At 59.7% G+C, this 16800-nt stretch overlaps 3 protein-coding genes across 4 annotated transcripts; all 3 read left to right on the top strand.

Annotated features, from left to right (window-relative positions):
- Positions 1-2145: 2145 nt before the first annotated feature.
- ABB37_08597 (putative protein kinase) lies at positions 2146-13440 on the top strand (the record flags this gene model as incomplete). Its single annotated transcript, XM_015807654.1, has 1 exon — positions 2146-13440. The coding sequence occupies one exon, from the start codon at positions 2146-2148 to the stop codon at positions 13438-13440; it is 11295 nt and encodes a 3764-aa protein (XP_015653736.1).
- A 277-nt stretch (positions 13441-13717) lies between these two features.
- Positions 13718-14185, top strand: ABB37_08596 (hypothetical protein; the record flags this gene model as incomplete). Its single annotated transcript, XM_015807653.1, has 1 exon — positions 13718-14185. The coding sequence occupies one exon, from the start codon at positions 13718-13720 to the stop codon at positions 14183-14185; it is 468 nt and encodes a 155-aa protein (XP_015653735.1).
- Positions 14186-15366: 1181 nt separating this feature from the next.
- ABB37_08595 (hypothetical protein) lies at positions 15367-16601 on the top strand (the record flags this gene model as incomplete). 2 transcript variants are annotated; one of them, XM_015807652.1, is made up of 1 exon in its annotated part: positions 15367-16601. In XM_015807652.1, the coding sequence occupies exon 1, from the start codon at positions 15570-15572 to the stop codon at positions 16599-16601; it is 1032 nt and encodes a 343-aa protein (XP_015653734.1). In that variant the 5' UTR covers positions 15367-15569. The 2 variants fall into 2 exon arrangements, with proteins under 2 accessions (XP_015653734.1, XP_015653733.1); XM_015807651.1 differs by having other exon boundaries at positions 15409-16601.
- Between the last annotated feature and the right edge of the window lie 199 nt (positions 16602-16800).

Raw genomic sequence — 16800 nt, 5'->3', positions numbered from 1 at the left:
GTGTCATCTCATGCATCGTGTGTGTGTGTGTGTGTGTGTGTGTGTGTGTGTGTGTGTGAACTACCTCTCTATCTCTCTCTCGCTCGTTCTCTGTCTCCCTATTCACTCTTGCGGTTGCTGTGCTTCCTTCCCCTGGATGCACATGTATATCAGGTGCCAGCATCACCTCGTGCACCTCCTAGTGCTTTACGCATACTTCTTTCATTTATTTTCCTTTTTCTTGTTTTATACTCACCGCAGCTGCACGCACATCTCCTACTCATCCCTTTCTTTCTCTCTTTCCCCCCTTTCCGCGCGTGTTGCCGACAGTCCGAAGGACGAAGCATAAAATACGCCACAAAGGGAAAGACGACAAATTGTGGTGGAGGAGGAGGAAGAAGAAGGGAAAACCTCGGTGGGTTGTACTTCAAGAAGCATATCCTTATTCTTGTTTCCATTGTTGTGGCGTGTAGTGGTGGTGGCGGCGGTGTGTGGCTACACATTGTTTTTAGACTCTCTTGAGTGACTGTGTGTGTGTGTAGGTGTGCGGGGGTGTCTTGTGGTCGTTACACGACGCATTCTCACTCATCAGTCTGTGTTCGTCTGTTGTTCACCGCATACCAAAGCGTCGCTTTTGTTGTTGTTGTTGTTGTTCTACGAGCTTGACGGTGTGTGCTCTCGCCCTTTTGTTTGTGTGTTACTGATTACTCCTGCTTTGTCGGCTGTTTGCTGTGATCTCATTTATAAATCGCTTTGTTGTTGTTTTTAAGACTTTTACCAATTTGTTCGTTTTCTCGAGACAGGAACGTTATTCCGCTCCCACTTAAAAAAAAAAAAACAAGCAGCAGCAACAACACGAAGAAGAAGAAAGGAGTAAAGGGGAAACGGAGTTGTACCCCCGTGAAGTCGCTTTGAGTTGGTTTTCTTCGTTTGCTGTGGGTTCTCTTTGCGTCCTTTTTTTGTTTCTGTGTGTTGCTGCTGCTGCTGTGTGGGCGTGTGCTGGCGTCCGTTTAGGCAGCCATTTTTGTTTTTGCTTTTAAAATTTCTTGTTTGTTTTCTTCTTGTTGTTGTTGTTGGCAACCCTCTTCTGCGCCTTTGAACTGGGCACGGTTTGTTGGTCCTCCTTCTTTTATCTTCTCACACACCCTCCCCTCTCTCTCTTGCTTAGTGTACATAGAGGAATAACCAATTGCTGTTGTTGAGCTCATTTCCTTTTGTTTGTTTCCGGTGTGTAGACTAGTCAGCGAGCTGACCCAAGGAAGACGGCAGAGTTGCCAACATATATATATATGCGTGTGTGGTGTTGTAGCGCACACCGGCACCTCCTTCGTCTTTTCTTCTTCTTTTTTTAGGTTGTCGTACGCGGGGACGGCGTTTTTTTTCTTTGTTGTTCAGTTCTTTACTCACGTTGTTGTTGTCGTCCTTCTCCGCCAGCCGATCGTTTGTGCAGTTGACGGTCGTGCTATTTTTTTTTGTTTTCTTTCCAGTTGTGGTGGGTGTTTTTTTTCTATTGGAAATTCTAGCCAATTCAATTACTTTTTCATCTTTCTCAATATTTTTCTTTCTTTTTTCTGCCATAAATAAGCTTCTACATTTATTTCTACATCGGTGCGGCATCGCATCTCTGGCCCATCTCCTCTCTCTTCTCTCTCTCTATCATATTATCTTCTACTGCAATCATTGAAGTCGTTCTTGGTCTCAACATTCCGTTTTTTTGCTGTTTCTACTTTTCTCTCTTATTATATTTTCTTTTCATTTTTGCGACATCCATACAGGCTCCAGCAGTTTTTTGTTTTCTTCTTTCCTTCTTGTATTTATTTATTACTGTCGTCCCTCGCGCTCCGCAGACTCGTGTTGACGCCTCGGGGGCATCGATCCATACACACCCACCACCTGCGCAAATACCGAGAGACAACAGCAACAAGAGCGACCCGTCTCTCTCCCTCTTTTGTCATTTTAATTAGTTATTCCTGCACACTTACATAAGTGTGCTCACCTCCCCTTAACTCCTGCGTTCAACCGCAAAAGCGGACCTCTGCAGAATTCTACCTGCTTTCTGCAATTTCTTTTTTCTTCTTCATTGCTTTGCGCGTTATACATACCTCTCCTCTGGTTCTCTTAGTGTTATTATTGTTGTTTTTTTGGTAAATACATTTTAAAGGAAAAATGACGGACTCGCCACCCTCTTACCACAACCAAACGGCGCTTTTCTCAGCACATGGCCCCGCAAGCTCCGTCAGCGCAGATGCTCTTCCTTCTGTCACCGGAGGCGCAAGCAACAGCAACAGCAGCAGCAACAGCAACGTCCACAACGGCAGCGACAGCGCCCCTCCCACAAGCAATGCCGCACCTCCAGCGGACGCGGTGCTCGAACACGTCACCACGAGAATATGGCCCACCACCGCCAACGTAGCGGTGCCGGTGCCGGACTTTCCACGAGGCGTCTCCGCAGCCACGGGGACGCAGACTGCGGCGTGGTCGGCGCACGTCGGGAACGCGCAGGGCTTCGGACTCGACCTTATTACGCCACTGGCGGCAGCCGTAGCCGCAGCGCATTCAGCGGAGGCAGTTCCCATGACCCTCGCGGCCGTTGCGGCGCAGCAGCAGCCCTCCGATGTGCGGGGGGAGTCCTCCAGCTCCCTCTCCTCCTCCCTCAGCTCCCCGCACCACTCCTCCATGTCGAGAAGCCCCACCATCCTTTACCAGCCTGTCCTCTCCTCGCTCGGCTCGGACGGCAGTCAGCGCGTGACGGGAGATGCGCATCCCTGCTGCAGCGTGTCATCGCTTTCCGCCAACGGCAGCGCGACGCTGGCGGCGCTGGCGACGAAAAATGCGTCCACCCCAACCGCGCGCTCGCTGGAGATGCTCCATGCCGCACGCGTCGCCGGCAACGCTGTGCCGCCGCGGTCCGAAACGGGCTCAACCTCCTCCCTCACTGGAGGACCACCCTCACCTGCGCACCCCCGCACCCAACCGCAGTCCTCCGATCGCCACGCTTTGCTGTGCACGCCGTTGTCGCCGCATCCTATCTCCTCCCGCTCCTCGTCCCATAAACACCTGCTTCAGCAGCAGCAGCAGCAGGGTGCGGCTGACCTTCTCGCCGAGCTAAATCCATCGCTGCTGTTCATGGTGCAAGCCCTGCGTCATTGTCGCCTGTCCGAGGTGATGTGCCCGGTGGTGGTGATTGGCAACACCAGAGCGCACGCCGCAGCGGCCTGGACGGCGTTGGCGGCATCGTGGGGCAACCACAGCAGCAGCTCTTCTGCCTCCTCCCCGGGTTTAACCGCGGCGCCGACGAACACGTCCTCCTCGGCGTGTGAGCCCGCACCTGGGGTGCTCCACGCCATGACCTCGCACACGTTAGCAGCCGTGCTGGACCGCACCAACGTCAACAGCAGCCACAACAACCCGGACAACAACAACCACAGCACCAATAGCAACAACATCTCCTCGAATTTCGCCACGCTGCCGGTGTCGGTGGCGTCGGATCGATCTGGCTCGCCCCACACCCACTCTGGGGCGTTACTTGGCAGCATTACGGAGTACGACGGCGTGGATATCGATGACGATCAGGCGAGGGCACGTGGTGTGGGTAAGGAGCGCCAGCGTGATGCCACGCTCATGGCCGGCGACTTCGGTGTCATGTCCACCCTCGGCTCGAAGCCACCGCCGTCCGTTGCGAACACGGAGATGGGTCATCGCTCACCCATCACCCCCGTCTTGGACTCCGTCGCAGCGGAGGTGAACAGCAACGCCTTCATGCCCTCTCTTACGCACTTTAGCGAGTCGGCGGCGCAGCTGATCAACCCGTGGCCGTTGCTGTACGCCAACGACACAGCGCTCGGCCTCTTAGGTTACCACAAGCTGGAGGACGTGGTGTCGAGGGAGTTCGACGACATCTTTCGTTGCTTTGTCTACACGCCGGACAACAGCGCACTGAGGCAGCAGCAGCAGCAGCCACGGAAGCCGGACTGCCCGTTGAGCAATGAGGGCGTTGACACGAACAGCAGCAACGCGAGTGATCCGGAGGTCGCTGCACCGACGACCACGACGGCGGCGTCCCGCAGCCGCCGCACCACCGCCGCGAAAGCAACGACAGCGCCAACGACGGCGCAACGTCCGCTAACAGACCAGGCAGCGCTGTCGACCCCGCTAGACGAACTGCTGCGACACACAGACCGGCCACGTGTCACCTTGGAGGGCAAGCCGAAAGATGTTACCGCGGCGGCGGAGGCGGCGGGAAAAGAACCGAGCACCAACTCCGCTGCGACGTTTCCGCACCCGTCAAAGCTGCGAGAGGTGCACAACTTTGATGAGTTGTTTGCGCCACGGTACGACAGCTACGTGTTCTTGTACGCGGAGCGCACGGCGTCTTACTACGCGGCGCTAGCCGTCTCCTCGGACCAGGTCGAGCTGTCCGCGACGACGACGACGACAACGAAGGAGGCAAACGCAGGCCCGGCGGCGTTGGCGGCGCAGCACAACCCGTACCTCCGCCTCTTCGACTCCCTCACGAAGTGGAAGAATCCGTCACACCCGGCGCCGCATCCTACTGCCGCTGCCCTCGCCCCTTCTACACCACCACCTTTCGCTGTTGTGGCCGCTCTCGCACAGCAGCCGTCAGGCCCGAGCGTGAAGGACACGAGGAGCTTCTCAAAGGCCGCCACAGTAACTGACCCGGCCAACAAAGCAGACCAGCAGCAGCAGCAGCACCCGAAGGTGAGCAACGACCTCCGCACCTTCGCATTCTCCGTCAAACCTGAGGTCAAACCGCCTCACCCAACGGTGGCAGAGAGGGCGTCGGCGCCGCTCGCCCATCACCAGCTGCCCGCCCGGTATCTCGTGCTGTACCTCCTCCAGCGCGTTGAAACGGGTCTGAAGCCGCAGGTGCTGACGCGCCCACCGGTGCCAAAGCCGGACGTGGGGGAAGAAACGAAGGAGGAGGAACTGGCGAAGACGCAGACGGCGACGAGGGACTCCTCTGCACGCACCGGCTCGCTGCCGCGGCGCGTGACGGGGATCTACACCCTTCCACCACACCACACCTCGATGGACGCGGCGCCGACGGCGGTGGCAGCTCGCAGCTCCCCGTCTCCACCACGCCACCGCAGCAGCTCCGCTCCTTTGCTCGGCGAGAAGCTGCATGACGACGTCGACGCCCCGGTTCCTACGTGGAGGCGCACAAGCCGGCACATGCGACAGCGTCGGACGTTCCGCCACAGCGACTCCGACGTGTCTACCACGAAGCTCCTGCACGGCGGAGACACGGTAGAGAACACCCCATTGCTCGAGCTGCAGAACTGCTCCCCACGCTCCAGCACAGACTGGAGCGCGAGCAGCGCGAACGACTCTAACACTATCCGCAGCGATGCTGCCCGGGCAGCGCACACGGCCGCGGCTAAGGATGGCGGCCAGCAGAGCAGCCTATTTGAGCTCAGCTACACTTCTTTCCAGGCGGACCTCGCCAAACCCGCGCGGACCTCGTCCGACTTCGTCCCTGAGGCGTTAAATGCGGCCACCGGGGCGGCGGCAACAGCAGCGACCTCCACACCCACCTTTGGCTCCCGCACGAGCCCGATGAGCGCGGTGCAGAGCACCCCGGCGCTGCGTCAACGTCAGCAGTCACCGACGTTGCGCGCCTTCAGCGCGGGCGACATGACAGAGCACAGCGCGCTGGCACTGCGGTCCCGTCTCGGGCACATGAGCAGCTCCCATCCCCTGGCCCCGTCGGCGAACCCGTTTTACGCCGGGCTGACGCCGCCCAGCAGCGCCGGATCCGTCCCGCTGAGCGTCCACCCTGCCAGCCTCCCGAACTCGGCTGGGAGCCTCAACCTACCGCATTCAAATCAGACCTCGCCCTCAGAACACTCTCATTCCCTCCGATCTGGCCAGCTGATGCTGACGATGACGACGACCACCACCACCACCACCGCGCAGCCCTTCCTGGCTACAAAGCCCGTTGGCGCCCCGTGGCGCTCTATTCAGGAGGTGCGCAACGTGGAAGGTGTCGCGCAGCTGGCGCAGCAGGTGCGCGAGGCAATCCAGCAGCGCTCCTACGAGTGCAACAGCACGGGTACCTCATCCGGCTCCGCCGCCTCTCCGGTCGCCTCGGTCAACAGCTCGTCTCCTCAGCGGCAACATCTTCAGCGGCAACAACAACAGCACACCACGTCGATGATCCATTATCTTGGCACGCCGGGGACGCGGTCAGCACAGTGGCAGCGTCGCGGCTCTCGGGGATTGATGGCTGGCTCCGCGCCCACCACCGCGACCGAGGCCCCGGCCAGCCTGCCGCACTCCACGAACGCCGGCAGCAACAGCGGCGTGATGCGGCACTTGCTGGCACCGAACCGCGTCACGTACAGCGCCGATTGGGGCAGCGGTCGCAGCACGTCCCAGCTGCTCGGCAGCACCGCCGCCATGACGTGGCAGCGCAGTAACGAGGTGGATCAGATCGAGGCGAGGAAGCTGGCCAACCGCATCCGCTCGCAACGGAATGTAATGCGTGTGGTGACCTCGACCCGCCTGCCCGGGACACTTATCTTCAACTCTGTGGCCTTGATGATGTTTGTGCAGCAAGTCCTCCGCTTTCAGCAGAGTCAAGGGGTGCTGCAGGTGGCCTGCATTCTGAACGTTCGGGCCAAGACGCAGCTGGTGGTGGATATGATTCCGGTGGACAGACTCGATGACGCGAGCCACGACGACGTCCGCAGCTTTGAGGTCTCGTCGATGCCCACAACGCCGAGCATTGCCGGGGCGACACCAGCAGCAAGGGCAGCCCGCCTTTCTACACCCACGTCCGCGAAGTCCGTCTCCACCGCCGGCGTCACCTGGGCAAGAACGCAGCCGTCCGGTGAGCACTTAACTGCGCTGCTCAAGCGCCGACTGGCCAAGATGGACACCTTCTACTCCGAGGAGGAGTCGCGGCAGACATATCCGACCTTCTCTGAGAGCACACCATCCGTGCAAGGCAGCGGAAGCAACAGCATCAGCATCAGCGCACACCTGAATGAGCTGCACGAGCATGACATGGCCATGTCCTCCCGCACCGCGTTGCGTGCCGGCAGTTTTGTGATGTCGCGCCTGGTGGACCCCCCGTTCAAGCGAGAATCGTCGACCTTCAACATGTCGGAGTCACGCGGGAGTGGGGAAGCGTCCGCCTCACCGGCAGCGAGTGCAGCGACGGTGCCACGCGGCACAGGCACCGGCAATGCGAAGACGTCGCCGTCCGCAGCAAAGGAACTGGCGCCTCCCTCCACCCCGCCTGTTGGCCTCGTTGTCGATATCAACGCCTTCCGCCGCAGCAGCAGCAGCAGCCAAACTGGCGAGCGCTGGCACAGCCCGCGGCGCGACACCCGACGCTCCCACTCGCACGAGTACCGCACGGAGCGGGGAAGCAGCCGTGTTTTCATGATGGAGGGGGGCAGGCAAGTTGGCGCGTCAGCCCCGTGGACGATTCCGCCGCAAGAACCAACCGAGCCGACGACCCCGCTACCCCTAACGGGGGGGCGTCCAGCGAAGAGCGCGATGGAGCTCATTGGCGAGGCAGCGGCACGGGTGATGGGCAGCAGTCGCAACGTCTCCCGCTCGAACAGCTTCGCGCGAAGTGGCACGCACACACCGACGTCTGGACGGGCGAGGTCTTTGCCATCACACCCCACCATTATCCACAGCAGCGACATCAACACGTCGACCGTCACGACGACTGCCACAGCATCCATCGCTGACGCCAACGACGCCACTGGAGCAGCAACAGAAGCAGCGCTGATGGACTCCCTGACGCCACCTTCGCACGAGCTGGACGAAGGGAGTCCCACGACACACAAAAGCTCCAGCACGCCCAACGACAGCAGCAGCCGCACCCGCTCGAGCAAGAGCGCCTCCTCGTGGTCGGCGCAGTGGGCCGGTACGCAGCACCCACAGCCGGACAGCCCACCGGCGCAAACCACCTCGCCTCTACCACAGCATTCTCACAGCTTCCCTCCGCGAGAGTGGGTGCCCAAGTCCGATTACCTTTCCGCGGACACGCAGCAGGACCTTGCCATGTGTGACGGCGACATCAACGTCTCCGTCCTCACGCACGAGGCGCAGGTGTGCATCCCGTTTATCACGCCCTATCGCCTGGAGCTGCTGAGTCAACTCGGCAACGTGCAGCTGTCCTCCTACCGCGGCGTGTCGGTCTTCGGCGTCAACTTGGTAAACATGGTCACGGAGGAGGCGGCGGCCGCCGCCGAGCAGCCGTCCCCGCCCATCATCCCGCTGCAGTACGACCTTGCGGCGGGCAACTACATGAAGGCGGCCGGCGAAAAGAGCACGGTGCTGCCGCCCTTCAACGGCGATGACGCAGCCGCAGCCGCCGCGGTGGACACACCGACGCCATCCGCGCACCAGCGCAAGAAAAAGGAGCTGGCCAGGACAGCCAGCGGCCACCGCAGCGAGGAGCACGGCACCGCAGCGCAGACGAAGCAAAAGAAGCAGGAGAGGACTGCCGCAACAAACCTGTCGCCTGTGTCTCTGTCACCGCCGGAGTCGGACGCGGAGGTGCCCGCTTCGTCTGCTCCCTCCTCACGTGAGAACGGCGCCGTCCTTGGAAAGACTGTGGTGAGTGCCATTGTCCCCTCCTCCTCACAGCCCATCAGGACCAGGCCTTCGACGATTGCGATGGAGTACACGCCTGAGATGGAAGACCTAGGCGGGAAGGCGGGCGACACCTCCCTTCGCACGGCGTCGTCGCACAAGTCCTCTTCCGGCGCGATTCCAGACTCGAACGCAGCGTCGTGCGTTTCGATGTTTACGCCGGACCACCAGCCTCACCAATCGCCGATACGCGAGGCGACGGGCGAGGAACCGCAGAGCCCACGTCATCCGCAGCCGTCAGCACAACTACTGCAACAACAACAACAGCCACAGGGCCCGTCGACGGCGCGGAGCACCGTGATTGAAAAGGGCAGCGTCGTCTCGGTTGTGATGCCGCCGCGCGAGGCACGGCGAGTCCCCACTGCGCTGGCAGACAAGCAGAAACGGCGACCGTTGCTGCCGACCACGGCGGCTGCGGATGCCAGTCGCAAAGAGGAAGTCCCCAACCACAAAGCCGCCGAGGACGCAGCGGCGGCCGCCAATCGCAGCGACAAGAGCGACGATGATGTTGCTCCTGTCGAAGACGGCATTGCGGTGGGTGAGACAGACACAGCGGCGGCGGCGGCACTGCCGATGTTAACGGGCACCACCACCACCAAGTCCCCGCACGCCTCGATCAACGCCAGCACTACCTGCAGCGGCGGTGTGACGAAAACCAAGCCAACGAATGCGACGCTGTCTACGTTTCTGAAAGAGCCCTCGATGGCGGCAGCGGCGGTGGCAGCAGCCCCCGCAGCTGTCGTCGTCGCCGCTGCCGCGCCGGTGCCGGACCAAAGCGATTCACCCATCACCGATTGGTCCAGCAAAATCCAACACACGACGCACGAGCCGCAGCAGCAGCAGCGGCAGCAAAAGATGAAGGTAGCTGCAGAAAAAGGTGGTGTAGATCTGGCGCACAGGACCCAAGCTGTGAGCGCCTCTCCCTTGATGGATCGCGAGCAGGACGCCATCGACGCAGCCTCAAACCAGCTTCGCCCGTCGTCCCGTACGACGACAGCAGTCGATAGAGGGAGGTCTGAACAGGCAGCGCGGATCTCTTTCTTACCGGAAGGTCTGCCCCACGACGGGGACTGGCTTGTGCAGTCCAATGAGCAGAGCACCACACTCACGCTGGTCGCCCCGGGGAAACCGCCAGCGGCATCGCTGTCCGCCTACAGCGCCAGCGAGCGAAGCGAGCGGTCGGCCTCCGCCCCGCAACACCTCTCCGCGTCTCCGCCGCCGCTGCTGCCGCATCCCGTCTCCATCTGCGAGCGCCAGACGAACCCCGCCAACGCGCACGTCGATCCATGCGCCTCCCCGACCAGCACGACCTCCAACACGCAGGGCATGGTCAGCGTCCGCACGCAGAAGTCCGGTGGGACGGAGCTGCTGGGCTACACGCTGTCGAACAGCGCCGCCGCAGCGCTCGGCGGGTTCAGCACGGCGTTGATGAAGGAGGTGACGCTCGACAGCGACAACAAGAGCAGCGCGAGGGGGAGTCGCAAGGAGGAGGGGGGCGCAGACGTGAACAGCACGGACCATGCCCAGGCGGGGTTGACGCCGACCGCGGCAGTGGGCGACGGCTCCTCGTTGAACTCGCCAAGCGCGCGGCGCACCAACCCGCTCGAGCCAGAGCCGGACGATGCTGCACCGCGGTTGGTACAGACCACGGCGGCAGCCATCGCAGCAGCGCCGGCGATCCCTGCGCAGGCATCTGACCTCTCCACCTCGCACTCGCCCCGGTCCACCTCGCCCAAGTCCACCGCGAACACCGTCACCGCCGCCTTTGCTGCCCCGGTTGATGACTCCTTTGCCTCAGTGAACATCCTCCTCACCGCCGCGACGACACCAGTGAACGAGGTAACAGGGCCGATGCCGTCGCGGCCGTCGGCGATGGCTGCTGCAGCCGGTCGCCACGGCAGCCTCAGTGGTGTCGGCAGCAACGTGATCAGCTTTCCCGCCAGCGCTAGCACCTCTTTCGAAGACACGCGTCAAGTCCCGGCGGTGACGGGGGACGAGGCGAACGACTCCTTCGCGGAGAGCTTTATGGACATCTTTGGACTCGCCAGTCACCCACAGCGGCTGGCGGACCTCCGCCGGCACGTAGCGGATCGGATGCGTGATGCTCGCGCGAAGGCACCGCCGGGCATCGAGAGCAGTGCCTCCTCTCCGCCTTTTGCGCACGCATCGCCCAGGCGCTCCTTCACGACCACCTTGGCAGCGAATGCGTCCTCGCTGCCGCACCGCGCAGAGGCGGGCAGCGCCACGAGTAGCAGTAATCATAATAATAATAACAACAGCAGTGCCTTCCAGTCGTACTTCGCGGACTCAGCGGCGGCGACGACGGACAGCAACGCCGGCCACGGCAGTGAGAAGCTGACCACACTTGTGCCGAACGTGGGCGGCGGCGGCGACACCAGCAGCCGCAGCTTTCACCATCGTCACAGCAGCAGGAGTCCATCGGTGAACGAGACGCAGGACTCGGAGTGGTCGAGGCGTAAGGATGAGGAGTTCCTCAAAGACTCACAGAAGGTACTACGCACCGCGGAGGCGGAGGCGGCAGAGCAGCTAATGCGCCACAACCTCCACATTCTCGTGTACACCTCGCGCATGTACCCCGAGATGGAGGAGGTGCTCGGTCTCTACGGGCACTGCACCACCTTCGTGACCAGCCCGCTCAAGATGCTGCGATACGCACGTGCTGGGCTGCAGCCGTTCGACGTGCTGATCGTGGAGTGGGTCGACTACCTGGTGACCGCGGAGATCCACGACATGCTGGCGCACCACGCGGTCGACAAAACGGTGGTGGTGTACTTCATTTCCATCAAGCCTGGCGTGCAAACGCCGACGATGAACGTTGAAAACGTAATGACGGACACCACCGTCGTCGTGCACGCCGAGGACCTTCTCACTGGGCTGTTGACCCGCAACGTGCTGGGGGAGGTGCAGCAGCTCATCCGGCGTCGACGCTTGCTGCTGTCGATGATGGAGGTGCACATGCACCAGACGTACCAGATCGTCAGCCACATCGGCAGCGGTGCCTTTGGAGATGTCTTCGAGGTGCTGATGTATGTCTCGCAAGGCAAGCTCGCGATGAAGCGCATCTTCCTGAAGAGTATGAAGCTGCGCCAGCTCGAGCTGATCAACCGTGAGGTGAACATCCTACGCGCGCTCGATCACCCAAACATCGTGTCCTTATCGCACACCCAGCTGGAAGATAACGCGTACTCGATCTTTATGGAGCTGTGTGACAGCAACCTGGCCGATCACCTTCTCGAGCCGTCCACCGCCATTCCAGGCGCCGATCAGCGCCAACAGTACCGCTACGGTCAGTCGAACTTCGGCTCCCCAGACAGGCTGCCGCGAGGGTACGAGAGCAGCGTAATGGCGAACATCAACAACAAGATGAACGGTGGCAGCACCAGCCGCAGTGGCGCTAACGTCGCCGACGACGATGGGCACAGCAGCAACAACAACAACGATTCGTTCTCTGGGCCAGCGCTGACCCGCCCACAGGACGCCGTCATGATAGTGCACGACATCGCGAGTGCGCTCGTATACCTGCATAGCCGCGGCATTATTCACCGCGACATCAAGCCGGCCAACATTCTCTTCTCGAACGGTATGGCGAAGCTGGGCGATTTTGGGTCCGCGGTGAAGATGAACGAGTCGCGCAAGCTGCGAAACATGAAGGGCACGATGAGCTACATGGCGCCGGAGATGGTGTTAGGCGAGCCCTACACGGAGGCCTGCGATCTCTGGTCCTTTGGGTGCCTGATCGCGAGCATTATGGGCATCCACCTCGGTCACCTCAGCGGGCTGCACATGCCGGCGCTGAACGAGCTCTACCGCTCTATCCCGATCAACGGCTCCCTGCCCCTCACCTGCTCGAATCGGCTGTCGTCGAAGTACGAGAACCACTACACGGAGTCGACGACCATCCGCGTCTTAGCGGCGTTGAGGCGCGCGCTGGCGAACGAGATGGCGGAGCGGCAGGGCACGCCGCCACCGTCGTCGTTGGCAGCGGCCATCGCCACCACTACGGCTGGCACTACGGCTGATGCTGCTGGTGTCGGCGTTTGGCCCACTCACAACTCCAGCACCACGTCCCCCGCGATGAGTCAGGCAAGTCGCTCGGCCAGCTCCGACCTCGTGGACGAAGCCGCGCACGAGCGCCGCCGCGCCATTGCGGAGGTGGAGCGGGCGGACTCCAAGAACCGCCAGCGCAGTGTCATGTGTATTAGCACCACGAGCATTGATGTGCTGGGCGAGTTCCCTGCCTTGCTGCCGGCCTCCCTGGTGGAGTTGTTTGAGAACTTGTTCCACCGCGACCCGTCAAAGCGGATGACGGCCGCCGACATCCTCGACCACCCCGTTTCGTGGGATGTGGAGTGGATGACGCATATGATGGGCGAGGTGCAGATGATCTACTCCCAGCTCTCGCAGAGCACGATCAGCGCACGTGCCTCGATGCACGCAAACAGTCGCAGCCGTGCGGCGCCCGCCACCTCCTCTGAAAGCTCTCCGTTTCGAGGACGGGTGGGCAGCACGCCGCCTATGGAAGCGGCGAACTCCGCCTCGGGGAACGTGCACCCGGTCGGGCACTACAACTCTAGCTACGGCAGCAGCGCCTTTGCCTCCTCCTCTCCCAACGCGGCGCCACAGGCGGCAGGCTACGTCTCGTACTTCGCCATGCAATCAGGAAATGGAGGGGCTGGGGAGATGGGCGGAATGAGCTATGTCGGTGGCGGGGAAGCTAGTGTGAACGTGCCGTGCTCGGCGAACGACTACGTGCTGGACCTGTCGCTGAGTGGCGGCGAGGGAGGCAGCGGCGATGAGGAGTAGGGCGTGTTTGAGAAGACAAACGTTTAGGTGTTTGTTGTGCAACTCTCATCACCTCTTGCAGTTACTCCTTCGAGTTTGCGTATGTTTTGTTGCTGCTGCTGCTGCTGTTTGAAGTCTTGGTAGAACTGATGATGTATTGCTCTCATGTTTTCTCCTCTGATGGCACGACGGCACCTTCTTATCAGGCAAGACAGAGCGTTGTACGAGCGGTTATCTTTTTCCTTTGCGGCGCGCCTTATTATTTTTTAATGCGGTTACTGGCGTTACTGTTCTAGATATGTACGTTCCCTTTTTCATCGACGATGTTTTAGTGTTAGTACGTGTGTGTGTGTGTGTGTGTGTGCGCGCGCTGCTACGCATAATAACTCCTTTTGTCAAGCAAAAGCTTTCCGCTTTTTTTTTCTTTTTCTTCTTCTTTCCTGCTCTTCTGTTCTCCCTCGTGCGAGTGTGTAAGCCAGTGGCATTAAGTGTGTGTGTGTGTGAGAGAGAGAGTTTAGTTTTCCCCTTTTTTCTTTGTGTCTTTTCGAGCACCAGCAGTTACGTTTGGTGGATCTGGCGAAGCATCACCTTTTGTGTTGTTCTTCTTCTTTGTAACACGGCGCTGAAGTCTGCAGCCAGCGCGCGGAATGGAAGGCACGCCATATACGTGTGGATACAAGCTCCCCTGGGCATTGGCGACCAGCTCCTTCGTAACTCCCCCTCCCCCTCCCCCTCTCTCCCCCTGTACGTTGCCTTCTGCTGTTGATGATGTCCTTGGACGGTGGTGCTGCCTGTTTGTTTGATTTACTTCTTCTCTCCTTTGTGCGAAGGCCGTGTGCAGCGCTGTGCTGTAACCAGTGGTGGTGGTGCATCTATGTCTGTTCGTTTGATCTCTCTTTCTTTATATTTCTTTTTATTTTGTCTTTCTGCTACTAAGGGAGTAAACCGCACGTACTTATGTGCGCTCTCTCTCTCTCTCTCTGTCTCGCTCTCTCGATCGCCGTCCTTTCGTGTTTGCTCCACGTCGTTTCATATCCTTCTTCTGGATGAGTGCCCTCTCCCTCTCTCCCTTATTCTGCTGCCCGTATACGCAGATGTGTTCCGTATTCTCTTCTACGAGGGTTTCCGTCTTGTTTTTGTTCTTTTTTTTGTTTTTTTTTTCTTCATTTATGCATCCGTATATTGTCCTTATGTTAGGAGTATTGTTTTGCTCTCTTTCCCGTTGATGTATGAATGCAGTGACGGAAGGGAGAGAGTGACCGCCCCTCTCCTCTTCGGTAATATTTGAGTCCGTCCGGCCAAGGAGTACTATTCATATGCATGCATACACGCAGCGAGCTGCTGCACTGCGAATGCCGTTTCTGTTTTGTTGGGGTTTTTCCCCTTTCTCTTATGGTTGCGCGTGTTGTTTACCCAACTGAATGTGGTTTCGGTTTTTTTTTCATCTGGTGCGTCTGCCCTCACTGCACGCTAACAACACAACGGAGGGTCACGTGTGTTGACGTTGTTTTCTTTTCTTTTTTCTCCTTGTCCTCTTCGTACGATGCAGCTCGATACGCCACATGCATCTATCGGTGCACGTTCGTCTTCTCCTGTCGATGTGTGAGCCACACAATTCAATAATAAGAAGGAACATATAAAAGAAAACGCATACATAAGACGAGAAGCTCGCAGGGCATCGCATCGGACAGGCCCAACGGCCAGTGTCCTCCCCAGCCTGCAGGCATCACTGCCACGGCGTTGTGCGTCTGTTGTCATCAGGGTTTTGTTTTCTTTCTTACAGACTGAGTACCATGCAGCGCCGGCCTCTCGCACAACGATGCGGTGAAACTGCAGGCACCGTCGTACCAACAAGCATCAAATAGAACGGCTTTCATGCGCTTACAAACTGAACATGGCTGTTTAATTATTCCTACACGTCCTGCCCGCGTCTCTGATTTGTCTCGAGGGGTCTGTTTTTCTTCTTTTCTTTTCTTGGCGTTCACTGCAGAAACAGCCGAAGAGAGCACCTGCATTTGAGCTTCACTTCTCAGCAAACCGACACACACCCACACATACACAGACACACACGAATCACCTCGCGCGGAAGTCACTCAGCGACTTCCCTGCATCGCACAACAACAACAAAAGGAAAAGCCCCGCAAACAAGCATGTCGGACTGCTGGTACATCCCGGAGGAGGTGGCGGACCGCCGTGCGGAGAACCGTCTGTCGCCCAACCAGCCCGGCAGCTACGAAGTCCTCGGCGCGGCAGGGCTCTTCTACCGCCACTTCGACCCAAAAGAAGTCAGCGACGACGTCGAGAGCTTCATCAAGCCGCTGCTGGCGAAGCTGCACTACCAGAGCTACGACGTGGTCAACTTAAGTCCCTCCAGCCTCGGCGCCGAGAAGTTCGAGTCGCTCGCCACGAACCACTTCGCGGAGCACATCCACGAAGACGACGAGGTTCGATTGATCCTCGAAGGCCAGGGCTACTTCGACGTACGCGACGCGCAGGATCGCTGGGTGCGGGTGCTGTCGAAGCCCGGCGACTGCCTCGTCGTCCCCGCCGGTATTTACCACCGCTTCACCACGGACGAGAATAAGTATGTCAAGACGCTGCGCATCTTCAAGGAGAACCCAAAGTGGATCGCGATTAACCGCGGCCCGGAGGCGGAGGAGACGCCAGCGCGGAAGGAGTACCTTGCCCGCATCCACGGCCCAGTCGAAACCGCTGTCGGCCCCGTCAACAACCACAACATCTTCTCCCTCCGCTACCCGGCTACGATGGATGCGGAGCTGACCGCCATTACGAAGCGCCTGCTGGAGCAGCACAGCAAGCAGCCGGCGGCCGTCATGCTCTTCTTGGTCGGCGCGACGGACCCGACAACGGGGGCGTCGTGGTGCCCGGACTGCATCCCGGCAAAGGCGCAGGTTGCGGCGAAGTTCGCGGAGCTGCAGGCGAAGCTGGGCGAGACGCACGCCTTCTTTGTGCAGCTGCCGGTGGAGCGCCCGGGTTACCTCGGCAACCCGGCGTATCCCTACCGCACGCATCCGCTGCTGAAGCTGGCGGGGGTGCCGACGCTGATTGTGCTGACGCCGACGAAGGATGCGAAGGAGAAGGGCGACGTGCAGTGGGTCGATCTGCTGGAGGTGAAGATCTACACGCACGAGGCGAGCGAGGCAGACATTCAGAGTCTGTAGTGGAGCGCTATGCATCCTGGGTACAAAGAGCAGCGAGAAGAGCCGTTAAGAGAGAGGGGAGGGCGGGGGAGATGTGTGGACGAACATGTAAGTGTTCAACGCCTTCTCTCTCTCTCTCTGCCTTTGCTAGTCCTTGCAAAAACAGAGGAGAAGTGAGAATGAACATGGACAGCATGTGGGTGGGCGTGGGGAAAACCGA

The sequence above is a fragment of the Leptomonas pyrrhocoris genome, assembly GCF_001293395.1.
Source record: "Leptomonas pyrrhocoris isolate H10 chromosome Unknown, whole genome shotgun sequence".
In the NCBI taxonomy this organism is placed as follows: domain Eukaryota; phylum Euglenozoa; class Kinetoplastea; order Trypanosomatida; family Trypanosomatidae; genus Leptomonas; species Leptomonas pyrrhocoris.
The sequence above is the reverse complement of the archived record's forward strand: the minus strand, read 5'-3'. Positions and strand labels throughout refer to the sequence as shown.